The following is a 17,029-nucleotide window of genomic DNA, read 5'->3' on the forward strand; positions in this document are numbered from 1 at the left end:
ATATTCTGACTGAAATGTTAATAGCACGTCTCAGGGCTGCAAAACACTGGTGTGGAGCACAATATGTCCAGCACTTCCTGTAGGGATTCATCATGTGATATCCACTTTAGTGAAGAACTATCAAAATCTGATTATCATTTATCACTTTCAAACTCCCTCAGCAATGAATCATTTCAGCTTTGCATATCTCATTGTCTAATGGGCTGATTGTCTTTTAATATGCTGATGCAATCATTACCCCAAGCCGATAAAGTCTATCAATACCAGTATAGATGATACGCTTTATTATAAGAGAGTGTGGCTACAGTACAAGTAACTCCATCCCAACAGATTATGTCAAATAAACCCACTGCATTTAGTATGATTTTAGTTTAATTCTAAAATCATTCCAAATAAATGCAAGTCCCACTCAGTCTTGAATATTTTCATCCATGCTGTGTGGCTCCAAAAAGGAGCTGAGGGCAGCGGCTGAAGCAAATGCGATTAAAAAATAATCAGATGTCGCTTTGAGGCTTAATGGCGTCAGACGCAGGTCAGAACACTTGAACCAAAATATTTCTGCAGCCTCTGTGTGACTCGCACAAGTGGAGAAAGACCTCTGTGTGTGTGTGTGTGTGTGTGTGTGCGCTACTCATAGACACACACACTCTCAGATGCAGACTTCACACACACACACACACACACACTTCTCTCCAAGGTGTCACAGAAATATGATGCAGTTCCACCTTTACGCCCACTAGGTGGCGCCAGAGCGCGTCAAACAGCATCAGTCCAGTGATAACAGCATTAATAGTGGTGCTACATCAGTAACACAGTGGCAGCTCACTGTGTGTGCTACACAAGGATCAGCAGCAGACAGGATAGAGTGGGAAACCTGTGGTCATGTTAAATGCTATAAAAACTAAAGGGAGTTCTGAATGCAAGATAAAGGCTCATCAGATTTTGGTGTTGGAACTAAAAATATGCCATCTTTTTGTCCTATTATGGCCTATTTGGAGACTCATATAGATGCAGCAGCAGTCTGTCATCCTTGATTTCCATCTTTTGTCCCATTTCAGTGGGTAAACCCAGAGTCTTCGACTCGAAACAAGGCTTTCCTCCTTTTGCTCTTGATGTTGCTGACACACTGCTATTCAAATACAGAAAGAAAAAGTGATTCGCCCTTGCTTGTATCCCAGACAGCAGGAGAAAAGGGAACAAAAAGAAAGTGTGTGTGTGTGTGAGGAGGGGGGGGGTGTACGCTGTTTTATCCAGGTCAGTCCAAGTGAGAGTTATGAATAAATCAAAGCTACATTTACATTAAAATTCATCTCTTCTGCCGCTTTTTATAACATCGGAGGGAGACGGGACACAGCTCTTAAACTTCAAAAGAAAAAAAAAACTCCTTGCACTCTATCCTCCTGCCATCCACTTATTCCACCATCCATCCCCTGGAAAAAAAAAAAGAAAAGAAGAAGAACAAAGTCTGTCCATACCAAATCATTCTGCTTCTGTTTGCAAGAGACACACAAATCATGCAAATAGACAGAAATGTGCAATACTGCGTGTGAATACTAAAAGAAAATGCTTTTAATATCCAGTGTTCTCGCCCCAGGGTGCACACAGATGCACACTTGTATAATTTTCTGTTGTTCCAGAAGCTTTTCTGCATGTTTGTGTCTACACAGTTTTCTACAGGGGCGGCAGCTCCCTCTACAGGCGCTAACAGGAAACAGCACTTTCCACTCATCCACCTGCTCCCTCATAAATCCCTCTTTCATTTCCTCGGCTGCATTTTTACTCAGTTTGTCTATCATTCCTTCTCAGGTAAAACAATACCTGCCTATTATTTTACATGTATTAAACAGGTTGCATGTTAATGATTCAGTTTTAATAGAGATTTCAAGGTGGTGAGTTCCCTTATAATTACTAATAATGCTCATTTACGGGCCTCTGATTGCTTCCATGACACTATTGTTCCACGAGCCAGCTGCTGACAGGACAGATGTCTTTAGATCTCGTGCCTCCTGCTCGTCCATCCTCACAGTCTCAGTTTGTTAAGGGCGTATAGCGTGAGAGGTGAAGTCCTCTAAAATCATGAGACGAATGCACTGCAGATGGTGATCTTCTATTACTGACAGTGCAGTGCTCAAAATAGACAAGATGGGTGCCCTTGAAGCGGTGGGAGAACCAGAATTTTAAAAAAAAAGGAAAATGTTGCTGCAGAAAAGAGTTTAAATGGTCGCTGAGTATGGTTTATTTTTGGTGTCTATAGGCTCCCTGAGAGGTGTAGTGGTTTTCAATCTAAAGCATTTAAAGGACATATCAGGTATTTTTTAACCTATTTTTAAATGTTTATCCAGTAGATCGCCTCAGACAGGTTGCAATGTAACCCTTTAGGGCAACTGTGCTCACTGAAAGGGCTTCTTTTTGTTATTCTAAGCGTCTGATAACATTATGGAAAGGATCCCTACAGAGATACACCTGTAAGATCCTTTTAGTTTAACCAGAACCACTAGTTGTATTGCACTGTTCAAACACACAAGACTCCATAGACGAAAACAGCAATTTTAGCTCACAGAACACAGGAGTCGCAAGTCAACCGCTGCCTCGATTGGCTCAGGCCACTGAGAAGGTTATTCTAAAGATCTGATAACATGATAGAGAGGATCCCTCCAGAGATATAGTTTTTTGTTAAGGAGTAAGATCCTTTTGGTTTTACCCTTCTGCCTCTCTCTTCAGAGCCACCAAACTCCATTGACAAAACCAGCAATTTTACCTCACAGGACACAGAACTTTGTGTGACAAAAAAACTCACACAGTAACACAAGCTGCTGCATCAGGCAAACTACTGATTCAATTCCAAAACTTTTTGCACTTACTAGTCAGTTCAAACCTAAAGTATGTAAGAAAAATCAAGGTTATAAATAAAGTTACCCTTTAAAAAACAACCCAATTAATCAGCCAAACAATAGAATTAGCGTTGACATTTCAAGGCATTTGTTCTCAAGCACCGAGAAAGGAATGCTGCCTACGCTAAAAGAGGAGAAAAGAAGACTTCTTGTACAGTACCGGCACCAAAACTACCTTGAGAGAAGAACTGAACATGTTGGATGTGGGAGGATGACGATGACTGTTTGGTTCTGATCTTCATTTTCTGTGTGTTCATCAAGAAGCTCATAGATAGATGAGCCAGATGGGCACTGGATGGAGGCAGACGTGACTTTTATTTACCTAAAAGTTTTAACATTTGCTCATTATGTTTAATTTGTGTGGAACACTTGTAACTCGTGGCAGCAGCATGCTCACGCCCGTGGTTTTTGGAATGATATTCAATAATGCACACTGATGTTATCGGTTATCCACATGCTTTTGGTGATGTATACTTGTATTACTTGATCTGTTTTATACTTTTACAAGACCTAATAGCTCAGTGGATCGCTTTAAGGCTAAAACCTGGGCTCACAGACTGGATCTAAAGCTAATTAGTGAGTTTTACTGGCATTGGTGGGTGGATTTTCAAACTTTGGACAACTGTTTCCAGTCAGCTACATCCAAACGATTAAAGTGCATAAGCATTTATTTCCCAAAATGTTGAAATATTCTTTTAAATAGATTATTAACCTAGCGGGAATTAGGCTTCATTCATACTTTCCAAAAAAAGCAAGATGGTTCCGAGGGATCACTTGTCAGTCAAAAAGCATCTCTGTAGGTGGCGCTCTTTTCTTTGTTTGGTCTGAGGCCGCTCATACAGATTTGGTGTTTTTCTCCTGCTCTGAGCAAACAGCGAACAGAGAGACAACAGGTAAACCCGGCAGATATATAGAGATACAGTCAATCAAACAGCAGAGGAGAAAAGAGGGGATGATGGATGAGAGATGGAGCGATAGGAGGAGAAAGAGAGGCAGACACAGAGGCAACAGATGTGGGTGGGTGTTCCCCAGACAGGAGTGTGAGGATAGCCACTCTGAAGTGAGCAGGATGAGTCATAATTTACTCTCAGACACCCGCCCACACGCTCTCACAGGAGCACAGACACGGGGAAGTCCACTGTTACCTAGGTAACGAGTGATTAGTGACGCAGGTGGGTCTCCGAACGGAGGGAGAGAACACCTGCTGAATGCTGAGAGGATAACACACACACACACACACACACACACACACACATCTGGCATCAATTACATTCAGACTGCGTCTTTCTGCTCCGTCTATGTTTTTGTGTCTCACACACAATAAAAGGTATCAAACAAACAACAGACTGTCTCTCTCTCCTTTCCCTGTTTTCTTTCCTTTCCTCTCATCTTGTTCAATATCCTTTCCTTTTCTCCTCTCCTCATCCATCTCTGTAACATCCCCAACTCAGCGGGGAGGAGGAGTAGAAGGAATGGAAGGACTAAATTATTCATTCACACCCCTTCCTCTCCTCTCTCTTTTCTTCCATCTCTGTCTGTGAATCCCCCTCCCCTCTTTCTCTCTGTTCTACCTTTTTCCTCTCTCATCCCAAATCTCTCTCAGAGCCTCACAGACCAGTGAAAAACCCACAGGGATGTATTTACGAGGAGAGACGCCGTGAAACATGCAGTGTTTTTGTTTGCCGTCCAAAGCGGTTTGTCTCTGGGGATAGTTAAAGTGAGCTTCATTATCACAAGTGTAACTTTCTGACAGGGGAAAATGGGGTTAAATTGAGTATGATAGCAGGATGAGCAGCCCCTTGTAGCCTAGCAACTGCAGACAAAGTTATGTGCATCATTACAGAAGTAAAAAAGAGTTCATTTGATGTTTTTTACAGCCAATTATCTAATGTAGTGGTAGATATTGTATGTTTATTCATCACTGAATCTCAATGTTATTCATCAGGAAAAACCAGAGAATCAGACGAACGCCTTTTTCATTTGTGAGCACTTAGCACCTATTTAAAAATAAATAAATAAAAAAAGCAACAAGTGGCTTGTTGTCCCCTCTGAAACACTCGGGCCTGAACTCACACTGACCCTCACACACTGCAGGGTTTCTTCAGAGCCTTAACAGATGTTCTGGGCTAAAAACTGACTGCTCTGCTTTTGTAAAGCAGCCCAGGACAGCTCCTAAAGTGGCGGGGACATTTAGACATTTAATAACACAGTGCTGACGTGCATCATTCCCTCAACATTTGTCCAAATTGCCAATCAATTTTCCACTGCTATAATTTCCCAGTAGGGAATAATATTATAATATAATATATGGTTTTAATAACCAACATACTGTAATACACACAGTGACGCACTGACATTAAATTAAATATCTTAACCGTATTGGGGATATAACAGAAAAATAGCAGTGCATTAGAAATCTCCTGTGTGCTTGAAAAGCAAACCCCACAGCAGGAGTGGACTCGGATGTCAGTAATAGAGGGCTTCATGGATCATGCTCCTCTAAACACTTCACATATTACTATTGATCTCTCCTTTAAAAGCCCCCTTGGTTTTAGCTTCAGGGGCATTTTAAGGGGATATCCCAGGGAAGTGATGTTATAATATCTCTGGTGTTGTTTGTACTTTGAAGTGTGAAGCTATAACACTGAAAGTCAATTCGTGTTAGTCATGCCTTTATCCCAAGGGTGACCAACTGTAAAAGAATATGTCTGCTCTAACTTGACTTCATCCATTATGGCTGCCAGTTATTGGATTTGTACTCACTCAGACATATATTGAGTGTTTAAGGTCAACAAGTCCAAAAGAGACCACATTAAAAATATATAATATCATTAAATAAACCTGGATAATAATCTGAAAATGTGAGGATTCAGGACACAAACACATTATATTACATATGTCAGTGTGGTCTCAGACTTTTGGACAGCCATTCTTACAGCTATTATAATGAGGCATTTACTAATACTACTGAAATTGACTTTTCTTTTTCTTTCCCAGACACGTACGAGGTCGCAAGCAGCTGCCAGAGCAGGTGTCTGCAAGGAGGAGGCTCAAGTCATCAGTGGCAGTTTTCCCACACAAAAATGATAACAGTTGAAAATGGAAGACCTCTGCGTCAAAGCGGTTACATAATTGCTCCAGATCTTCCCCCCCAAAAAAAGTCTGAACTACAGAGGAAGACGGGAGGAGGGGAAGAAGAGGGAGAGGGTGGAAGTACGGGGATGGGGGAGAGACCGCAGAGCTTCGGGCGAGAGTGGAAATGGGATGGAGGGCTTGAAAATGTGTATTTAATGTAAAACTGTAGCTCTACTGCAGAGTAGGACATCTTATCTACCTAAGTTTGGGTCTATGTTTTTAGAAATATCAAGATTTGTGTTTACAATGACTTTCTACCTCACTTTTGCCACATTATATCTTTTAAGTTTTGAGTGTCTAATAAACTCCAAGCACAAGATGGATAAAACTGACTATTCAGTTGAATCGGTGCAGCATAAGAGTGCTACTTCATGCTTTCTCATCCTCTCTAAAGCTCTCTTTAAATAGATCGTGCAGTCAAACAGACTGCCGTGGTACAGTGGGCCAGCAAGGCCTTCTCTGCTGGCCTAAACTCAGAATCACTGACTTATGTTTTTAATATTTTCCCATTAATCTTTTTAGATTATTCCTAATAGTCTCTGCTCCTCATTTCATGTGTCACCCTGAGGCCTTCAGAATCTAAAGTGCAGGAGCCCCTAGCTTAAAATACTAACTGTTGCTTTAACCAATCAGATTTCGAGCTGGTGACCCCAGGGCCACCTAGCAGGTGTACGATGACGTCAGTGTTTTAACGTCCTCTGATTGGCTGGTCAGAGAGTTTAGCCAAAGCTAGCGATTCTTAGCTGTAGCGACCTGCACGAGCTAAAACTTTATCGTAATTGTAAGTTTTAATAGCAGTTTTCTTTAACACACAGTGGCTGACGGAGGAGAAGATGTTAATTTGGTCGCAGAACAACTTAAAATCCATTTTCAAGGCGGACTTTCCAAGAAAAGCTGGATGTTTTGAGGAAATGCCGCCAACCCCGAAGCTAGCGAGCCTGTCCCAGCCGGGAAAAGGGTTAGTCCGCCACTTTCAGGTCAGTAACTAGGAGCCTCGGCTTACAGGCTCCGAGCAGCACTGTGGATGGTGCTGCTGGTGATTCCTGGTGTTGGAGACTGAACGACTCGGTGTTTGGAGCAGAGTCGGTGTTTGGACCGTTAGTGACGCTGATGACGCAGGTGCGCAGCAGCTGGTGCGCAGGAGACTCGTTGAACGCTTTTAATTGGCCTTAGTGACGTCATTCATCCTCCGCAACATGAGATACCTGTCTGCGGTGCAGCGTCCTGTTAGACTGCCTTTCTGTATAATACTGATGGTTTCTATAGCCGTGGCGTCATAATGATGGTATTCAGAGGTGGTTTGGTTCAGGTAGGACGTCACTGAAGGACCAGGTGTGTAATGCACGGCCCGCCACTGCCTCTATGACACAGCAGCTTTCACCTGGATCCAGTCACTACTTGAGAGGGTTACATCACTGTATTGGTGACTATTGGTTCGATCTGTTTGCTAAAACACAAAGAACGTGCAGGTCACCATATAGATTGTTGTTTGAAAGTTTTCATTCTGCTCTTCCTCTTTGCACTGCAATACTTTCATTGATAATGCTGCAGATTTACACATCGGACTCTTCATCTGAGGGTCACTTTAATGTAAATGAATTAGGTTGGATAAGCGGAGCTCCTGTTGATGCTGCTGAGGTGTGTGTACACACACTAGTTGAGTGTAGAGCTGGAGAGGCACAGCGCTGTACATACAGTGGACGGTTGTCAGAGAATCTAATGCGTCTGTCAATACTGATTAATACTCTCCGGCTGTGGTTGAGCATGTGTGTGTAAATTACAATTTTCCGGATCAGAAAGCACTCACACTCACGGTTTCCCAACCGCTGCACTCTTCCAATCTCAGCTAAACCAAGCTCACCACTCCTCTGCTGATTGTGCTTTTCAGTGTACTGGCCCTTTAATGACAGTGGATTTTATTCTCATGCCTGAGTTGGTTTTAATCTGTTTGATTTTTGATATTATATTACATTTTAACTTTAAAATGTATGAAAAAACAGTGACAACATGTGAAGCACGTGCACCAAAGAAGGAGGCTAAAGCTGGCTGAATAAGGCACAGAGCTGTTCTGAATAACGGGAACAGAGAGCGTAGGTAGATAATGTGACAAGAGATAAAACTTTGTTAAGCATTCAAGACTCAACAAAGGAGAATGTTTTCGGTGCCACCCACAGCCGTGCACATGCTGGGCGATGACTTTTCTCGGCAGCAGTTCCAGTCAGCTGCTGTCTCAGTAAAACAATGCCTAATTTCAGCTACTTTGCTACGAAAAAAAAAAAAAAACTTGTTATACCTCACACCTCTCTGCAGAGAAAAGTTCACAATCAGTGGAGGCGGAGGACAACTGAGCAGGTGGTGGGTTTTTGGAAGTGTTTCTTTGCGTTGTAATCAGAACTCAAAAAAGGCTGACAAATTTAAAAAAAAATAATAATCTAGGCTGATACAGCAGATTCAGCGTTTTTAGTCTTTCTTTCTTTTACCTAAAGTTTGGATAGATAATGAAAAGACATCACAAGTGGGCAGGAAAAGGATAAAAATCCTTAAAATAACACATTTAAGCTGCTGAAGAGACCTCTTACTAATCAGTTTTCCCCACAGTGCTGCATTAAAGGAACCTTGAACCTTGTGTGCATGTAGCAACACAAGACTGCTTCTAATCCAAACTGTGGCCCAACACAGGTCTAAATACAGCACAGCCACCCTGGGCGGCTGGATTCTATAAGCATTTTAAGACCGGGTCCATTATCTAGGGCCTTAGAGAGAACAGGCTAATGGATTTGAGATAACAGCGTGTTAACATGCATTACAATTCACTTAAAATTTGACAAAAAGACATGAAATTGCTCCCAATCTTCTCATTTGACAAGAGCCAGTTTATCACAGAGCATTTAATTACCGGTGTTAAGCATTAAAACACAACGTGAAAAGCATTTTTACACATGATGAAACCTTTCAGATTCTCATTCTGCCCCGTCTAATTGCTCCAAGGCAGCATCAGTGAATTAGCCTATAATTTATAGGCTGGTGATATCCTATATTTTTCTTGTAAAAAAAAAAAAAACTATTAAAAGCCCATTACTGAGCCACGCTGTTGGTTTGAATCAATCAAACATAAATCCAACTGTATTTTTTACCTGAGGATGATGAGGACCAAGAAGATGGCTTTGTTAGGGAGGAAGCAACAGATGAGCACCTTTACTGACCACACACACACACACACACACACACACACACACACACACACACACCACTGACAGCTTTATAATACTGAGTCCTCCAGACAGATGCAGGAGAATGACGCCCGACTTATCAACTGCTACAAAAGGCCTGTCACTTTTCTGTGTGTGTCTGCATCTTGTCAGCATGTTATGTGTCTCATTAGTTAGAATTAGAAATTAGAATTAGAATTAAGGCCCAGGAATTATTAAATTGAGCATGTTGAGCAACATGTAGGATCATTTTTGCCTGTCCCAAACCTGTCAGTCATATCTGAGGTGTTTTTTGTGTGTTCAGAGAGTTATAGGTGGATCTGAAATTCAAAAAAGTCATTCTAAGCAAGCGAAGCTCTGTTTTCTTGTCTGTCAAACGAATTTTAATCACATTTTTAAGAATTAAAGAATAAAGAAATGGGTTAGTTTAAATTGTAAATACGTAGAGACAGATGTTTCCAGTGTGAAGAGCATCTTACCTGTTTCAGCTCTGCCTAAAGCAGCCTTTATTCTCCTCTCTGCTACCTCCAGTATAAACTCAAGGTCCATGGCTAACACACACACCTGTAAACACCAGTCTGAAAACTCACTTCTTAAATCGCCTGTACTCCCCAGACACACACACACACACACACACACACAGAGCGAGTGGGACAGATATGACCATTATGTCATGCAGAGCTGTCATCGAGCGAAAGGTTAACACAGACAAGACTGACAGTCAGCTCAAGTGTGTGTGAGGGAGAGGTTTCTCTGAGAACAGAGATAAAGAGCAGTTTACATTCTTTACTGTTAACTTTATGTTTTATTTGAAAGACCAACTTTCATGGTCTCTAATACTTGAAAATATATAAAAAAGCAGATGTTTGTATACTAATATCATTATTCAGTATCTCCAAGAAGCTCTAGATTATTCTTATTATACATGAGCAACATGACAGCTCTAAAAATGAGATCACATGAGTGTTTATCTGCCACCACTACAATTAATGAGATATTAAGGTGCGTTTCTTAATTACGGTTGAAAGCTCGGGAAAAAAGGATTATTCTGTCAAACAGAAACAGAATATCAGCGGCCTTGTGCGTTAATACTGTAGCGCTACAATATGAGTATACTGTATGTATATTTGGCAAATTAAATCTGTTATGCAGCGTGTCGGGGAGAGACTGACTTGTTGTCAAGTGTTTCTCCGCTTCTTATCGTTCAGTCTGTGAAAACACTTCTTAGCAGAGCCTTTGATGCCCTGCTGCTTTTTAAGTGCACTTGGAAAAATAAGCACTCGCTCTCTCTTGACAGAAACCTGGAGCGAGAGCTGTCCAAACACACACACACACATTCCCTCAGTCACCTTTCCCTTCCTTATTGCTTCATTTAGAAAATTATAGCGTTTTGCACACTATAATCAACAGCATGGTCTTCTCATGACTTTCTTTTTACTTTGTTGGACACCCTGCAGTAACTCCACCTACTTACCACGACTGTTTTCTAAGCAGAGATGGAACAAGTGTGGTGGAGGGCAGTTTCAGGGTCTGGTGCCTTAACGTTTGTAGCAGAAACGGGTAAAGAAATATTAGAGGGAGAATGAAATTTGGGGGCATTTTAGTGCACTTGCTCCAGAATTAGGATTTAGGATGCAGGCGTAATGTTTTAGAAACCAGCTTGTGTTGAATGGAGATGAACAGACCTGTGCAGTTACACACACACACACACACACACACACACACACACACTAGGTCACAGTATTGAAACATAGCCCCGCATCGAAATCAGTGGATCTTCTGCAACAAGTCTACTTTTCCCACATCATTTTTCTTTCCTCTCCTGTTCTGTTATATAAATGTAATCAATACTGGATTACCCCCCACGAGCCAGTCATCGATGTTGTGTTTACATCAGCAGCCACATTCATGCTTCTACAGTGGCTTATTCAAGAGCTTTTTGTGCTAAGCTTTGGTATTGTTGATTTAAAGCTGATCTAATCGATATTTTTATATAACATATTTGCAAACTGTTGCCTAGACATCCAGCAGACACAGAGCGGCACTGGCACTCCTTAAAATCAACCTGATAAATGGAAATCCAACATTCGCTCTCCTTTTAGCTCCATGTTTGGTCTCCACCAACTCCTGAGGAAAATATCTGTCTCTTTAGCAGCTAAACGCTCTCTAGCTTAGACTCTAACTGTCTTCTGCTGCTTTTTTTTCCCCCCTGCAAAGTTCAGTTCAGTTTAGAGTGTCTGATTATATAAACGACCTGTGGTACTGCACTGTATGCATTTGTGACGGGTGTCATTAGACCGCCGGCGAGTGTGTGTGTACATGTGTGAAGTATGACGTTCTGGAGTGTGAGTGCAGACAAAGTCATAATGTTTTTCTGCAGACTCAGTGTGTTTGGACAATGAGGCCATGAGCTAATGTACGTTTACACACACACACACAAAGGGAGCATATTAGAGTACTGCACCAAAACCCTCCCCGTGACCTCTGAAGACAGACATCACTATGATGTCTGTCACTATTTTGTCAACTCATCACCTTTGGACAATGTAGCAGCACGCAACTGAGCAACAGAGACAGAAAGAGACGCACACAAATTTAGTTTGTTGCAAGCTTGAGGAAAATGTGACGATATCCACCAGCAATGTACAGTTTGAAGGCAGATCTCAGCACAAATAGATTCTTAACAGGTTGGACAGTAAAACAAAAAATGTGTAGTGTATGCATGCGTGTGTGTGTGTGTGTGTGTGTGTGTGTGTGTGTGTGTGTGTGTGTGTGTGCCTTTCACTTACAGAGATAGATCCGAGTTGGCATGAACCCCACTGCTATACTCCAGTGTTCAAATAAAATATTAAGTATGATGCCTTAATGGCAACTCGCAAGAGAAGGCGAACAGGCGTGTGTGTGTGTGTGTGTGTGTGTGTGTGTGTGTGTGTGTGTGCGTGTGGGCGGCAGGCCTACGTGAAGCTCTAAAGGGTGAAACTCTCTATCTGTGTCACGCCACACGGGACACAAGACAGTGAGTAACGTTGTGCTTTATTCTTTTTAACAATGAATGATACTGATGCTGGTTCACCTGGACGAACCAGAGGGAGTCCCTTTTACAACAGCGGACCTCCATTCACACTGTTTCAGCTGTTTCCAGCAGGTAATGATCCACCTGACCGGGCAGCTGAACACAAATTTAAGATTTTTTACCTTTTGATTAACTTATTTTAAAAGTGACAAACTATTAATATTCATTTTTCGCAGTGTTTTTGCCAAAAAACAGACAAATTTTTAATCTGAACTATTATTTTTCATCTGAACACTCAGGACACACAGGATGTTTTTATCGCCAGCACTGCTAAAAAATATCTAAATGATTGCTGTTGCTTGTTCCATCCTACTCTTTGACATTGTGAAGTGTAATGCACGCTGCAGCATCTTGGGACCTGATGTGGCTCTGAACTGAAGTCTAGAAACTAAATAGAAATCCACGATACAGAGTAGTAAACATCAAGTTTGATGTATAATACAATTATCAAACAACTGCAACAGCAACTGTAGTAAGAAAGAAACAGAGAGTTCATCACACACATATATATTGGCATGTGCACACACACACACACACTGCTGAGGGAGGGGGTTCATACGTTTTCTTTAATTAAAAGAGGAAGTGAAAGCTAAATGGTGCTGGCTATAAATCTATGGGACTGGCTGCAGGATGCTGGTGGGAACTTACTTTTGTGTGGTTTGTGCAGTACATGCTGCCATTCCTCTTCTGTGCATTCCCACTGTGGGTGTGTGTCTGTGTGTGTGTGTGTGTGGGGGGGGTTCTTTCATTAGTGAATGACAACCAACATATACAAAAGCCAGGTCTCTAAACTCCAGAACTGAATGATTATCTGGATCCCTGTCTTCGTTTTTGATTACATCTGTCCATAAAATGCATAAAAAAAGGAATGAAACGTAACCAGTCGACCAAAATCCAATGTGATATCCTGAAGTTCCATATTTTACCGTCATAAACCTAAAAGGTATTAAAGTTGCAATAGCATGAAAGAGAAGAAGAAGTTATGAAGCAAACGTCTGGTCTTGTTAATTTGATTAACTTTAACCTTTCAAGGGAGTATTAGAAGTGTCAAACTAACTTTCTCTCTCTCAGGAGCTGTCTACCACATCTCCTGACGTGGATGGGGTTGTCTCAGTTATCCTCGTGAGGCATCGACGTACCGAAGCCAAAACCGCAGCTCAAAGTCTGTCCATTTAAAGACGTTCCACATCCAGAGAGGGAGTCTAAAAGTGCAGGGTAGGTGCTCGGCGTTGTTGATATCCCTCCGTGTTGTTTATGTATCACAGGAGCGCTCTCATAAATCCACCTAGTCTCGCTTCAAGCCAATTCACCAAATAAGCAAAGAGGAGCAGGCAGTGTTGTGTTGGCAGGCAGTGAAAAGAAGCTGTGAAAATGTTGCAGTTAATACAACTATTCAGTGTACTCGGCTCTGTGAAGCGAATTAGTCCTTTTACCTGTGCCAGCACGTCAATATTGGTTTTGTTTTGTTTGTTTTCACCTTTAATCTCCAAGATTAGCCGTTTATCTTCGGCGCTAAAGACCGTTTCGCTGAGCGAGCACGCGTGGAGGGTACGTGCCTTTTTCCTGTAAATGCTTGCTGATTAAGTTCAAATATATTTCCCAGGAAAGACCCAGCAGCCTTTCATAAACTGTGCATACTTTGAATTGTTGTTAAATCGGTCAGTGAGGGAGATATTTACAACTTCAACAGCAAGTCACATCTCTTGTGCCAACCCTTGTCTGTCACTTGCTACCGTCTCCTGCACATGTGGGTGCATTAATTGGGATCATCACACGCGTGGCTGAGGTGATGAGTGTGCCGCTGCAGACTGTACATCACGCTGCAGCGTTAATGCACATTTGATTTCTTATGCGTTTTTTACGCGTCAGCACCAAATTGAGGGACAGTGCTTTGTAATCAAACAAGTGGAGGAAAAAAACTGACTCTTCAGCAGTCAGGGACAAAGAGAAGACACAGCATTAACGTTTTTTTGACCTCATCACACCATCAGAATATCCGCTCAGTGTATTTCATTTTTCCTTTTTCTTTTCTTTCACTTTGGCTGTGGTCGCTCAGTTGTTGCAATCTATAGAGAGATGTAGTGAAGGACTGAGGGAAACGTTCAGGTGTCTATTTAATGAAAACGTTCCTCTCTCTAGATACAGTGTAAAGACGCTTGTTTTTACTTTGCTCCACTTTTTGTCTAATCTCACAAGTCACAACTTGTTTTCAAATGGGTCACTTTCTGCTGGACCTTTGGCTGTTCGAGGCGTGATGAAGAGCCCTTGAGCAACACCCAGCTTGCAGACTACTGATCTGCCTTTTTTGTGTCAGAAACTGCAAAAATAAAGTTTGTACAAGCGGCTGCAAATGTTTGTTTATAACTTCAAGTTGCACACGTGAGCTAGTTTTGAGGTTGGGGTAAATTACCATAGATTACTGTGTGTGACTTCATATTAAGTCTGCAACTATAGTGACAGGCTGATTTCCCTAGACTGAAAGTGTATAAAACCTTTCATATAATGACAAATACCTATCACAATTTAACAAATCCCAAACTGATGACGTTTCAAGCTTGTCAAGCAGTCAAGAAACCCAAAGTTTTCAAAGTGCAATGGCCCGCTATGCTTTGTAAATACACGTGAGGCTTCCTCTTCCGTTAAACCTCCCTGCTGTTGCCCTCTAAACACTGTGTTGAGGATACAGAGGCCAGCTCTCTGATGCAGTGTCAATATGTCAATAATGTCAACAATGTGCACATCCTCTTGCACTGCCAATGTCAGTCCCAGTCCTGCCCTCGCCCAGAGCGGAGGGAAAATCTGGTGGAAAAACCAAGCAAACGATTCAGTTTGGTCAGAGCTTTTAACAAATCTAACTCAGCCCTGCGCCCTCTGGAGAGCATGACTAAGAATCAGAAGACCTGCTGGCAAATCTCTTAATTATATCCCTGCACCCTGCAGATGAACACAGTCTGAGACATGAACCAGACAGGTGTCTGCATGTGCACAAATCCAACTTCAGAAGGTGCTGCCTGCGAATGCACCAAGCACGATGGAGGACGTAGCTTCATCGACAGCTCGCCTGAAGGAAAAAGTTGCAGTGAGCATTGGGTGACCCCCTTAAAGTCGGCTCGCCGTGAAGCTCCCGGATCACAGCAATCACATTCAGGAGACGTTTGTGTTCACACAGTCTGACGGAAATGTCTGCAGCCATGAGGGAGGCAAGCAGACCTTTCCTTGCTATTCTCCAGCATGCACTGTACATCCACAGTGGAAGTCTAAATAAGGCCATGTGCTGTTTAATCATGCAGGTTACTGGAGCCTGAACAGGTCTGCTGCTGCATTAGACTTGATTTTCTGCAGCATCTCTGCCACAGCACGCAGGCACCGCCACTGTAGTCAGTTTCTGTGCTAATAAGTTATCACCCCCCCTCCTGATTCCCTCCCTCTGCCCACCCCCATCATACCCCTCTCCCCTCCCTCCCTCCCTCCCCCTGTAGTGCACTCACTTGCTGCACAACTGCGATTGCAGAGAAACACCAGCAAGCAGCCGAACAGTGCAGTCTCGGGAGGGAATACACGCACAAACACGCAATAAAGTCTTTTCTCTGTGACACCCACACACGCACGTTCACACACACACACACACACACACATACACAAACACACACACCAAACTCACCAGTTGGGTTCTTGTTTTTCTTGAGGCTCTTGCCACAAAGACACTGCAGCATATGCGATCCTTTGCTGAAAATGTTGTTCCAAATAAACCGCATGGATTTGGCCGAGACGGGGGAGGAGGAGGAAGAGGAGGAGGTGGGGGACGAGAGGCGCTCCGGATGCGGCAGCCTAAAATTCACCCACCGCATGGGGGCTGATCCGCCCCCCTGTTTGCATGCCAGCAGAGCCGGCCAGCTGTTGGGCTCAGTTCGGCGGTGCTTTGGCCCCCCAATCTGCACCATAGACAAGAATAAGAGCAGGAAGCCCGGCTCGTCGCCCGGTTTCTCGCCCGGTTCCTCCACGAGCCCAGAAATCAGCAGCCGCACGTATTCCGCGTCGTCGTCGTCCCCGTGCGGCAGGAATAGAGCAACCGCTGCGGCGCTTTTCTCCGCGGTCTCCACTTCCGGCTGCCCCAGCGGCCGGTGGTCCTCAGCGGCGGAGGATCGGTCGCTGCTGCTGCCGCCCGGCCGCCGCGGCGTGAAAAGCCCCCGAGCGCTCCTCTTCAAATGGCGTCGTCTGCCGCGCGGCGCGGGGAGAGGAGCGGCAGCGGCGGACAGGCATGCGGCGGCGCTAGCGTGAAGTCGGCGGTACGCGGCAGCTGTCGGCTTCTGCACAAAAAACCATTGCATATTAGTGGGGATCGCAGGGGTCGGTGCGTCCGTCCGTCCGGGAGGGGAGGAGGAGGGGAGGGGTGCGGATACCGGGTGTCCGTCAGAAAGTCGGTGGCATCCCTGTATCCGTTCAGCAGACAAGTACTGCAGCGGGGGGCTCCTTTCCAAACACACACACACACACTCACACACTCACACGCGCGCTAGATGCAGAACGGTTCTCCAGCAGCAGCGCTGGTCCTCTGGTCTCTGGGCAGTGAGCGCATGCAGCGCTGGACCGGCAGGTGAATCACTGCAGGGAATCTCTGCACTATCCAACTCTGTGTTTTTCTCTTTCAAAAGTCCTGATGAATATTTCATCCGCGTTTCGGCCTCCACTTCTCAATAATCCATAAGCTCCAATGCGCCAAG

At 43.5% G+C, this 17,029-nt stretch overlaps 1 protein-coding gene across 1 annotated transcript in view; it reads right to left on the reverse strand.

Moving 5' to 3' along the window:
- LOC139223516 (fibroblast growth factor 14-like) overlaps positions 1 to 16,636 on the reverse strand; it is a 43,038-nt gene extending 26,402 nt beyond the window's left edge. Inside the window, exon 1 of the mRNA XM_070855444.1 lies at positions 15,970 to 16,636. Coding sequence (XP_070711545.1) covers positions 15,970 to 16,636 — 667 coding nt within the window. The remainder of the gene's footprint in view (positions 1 to 15,969) is intronic.
- Positions 16,637 to 17,029: the final 393 nt, after the last annotated feature.

The sequence above is a fragment of the Pempheris klunzingeri genome, chromosome 24, assembly GCF_042242105.1.
Source record: "Pempheris klunzingeri isolate RE-2024b chromosome 24, fPemKlu1.hap1, whole genome shotgun sequence".
NCBI lineage: Eukaryota > Metazoa > Chordata > Actinopteri > Acropomatiformes > Pempheridae > Pempheris > Pempheris klunzingeri.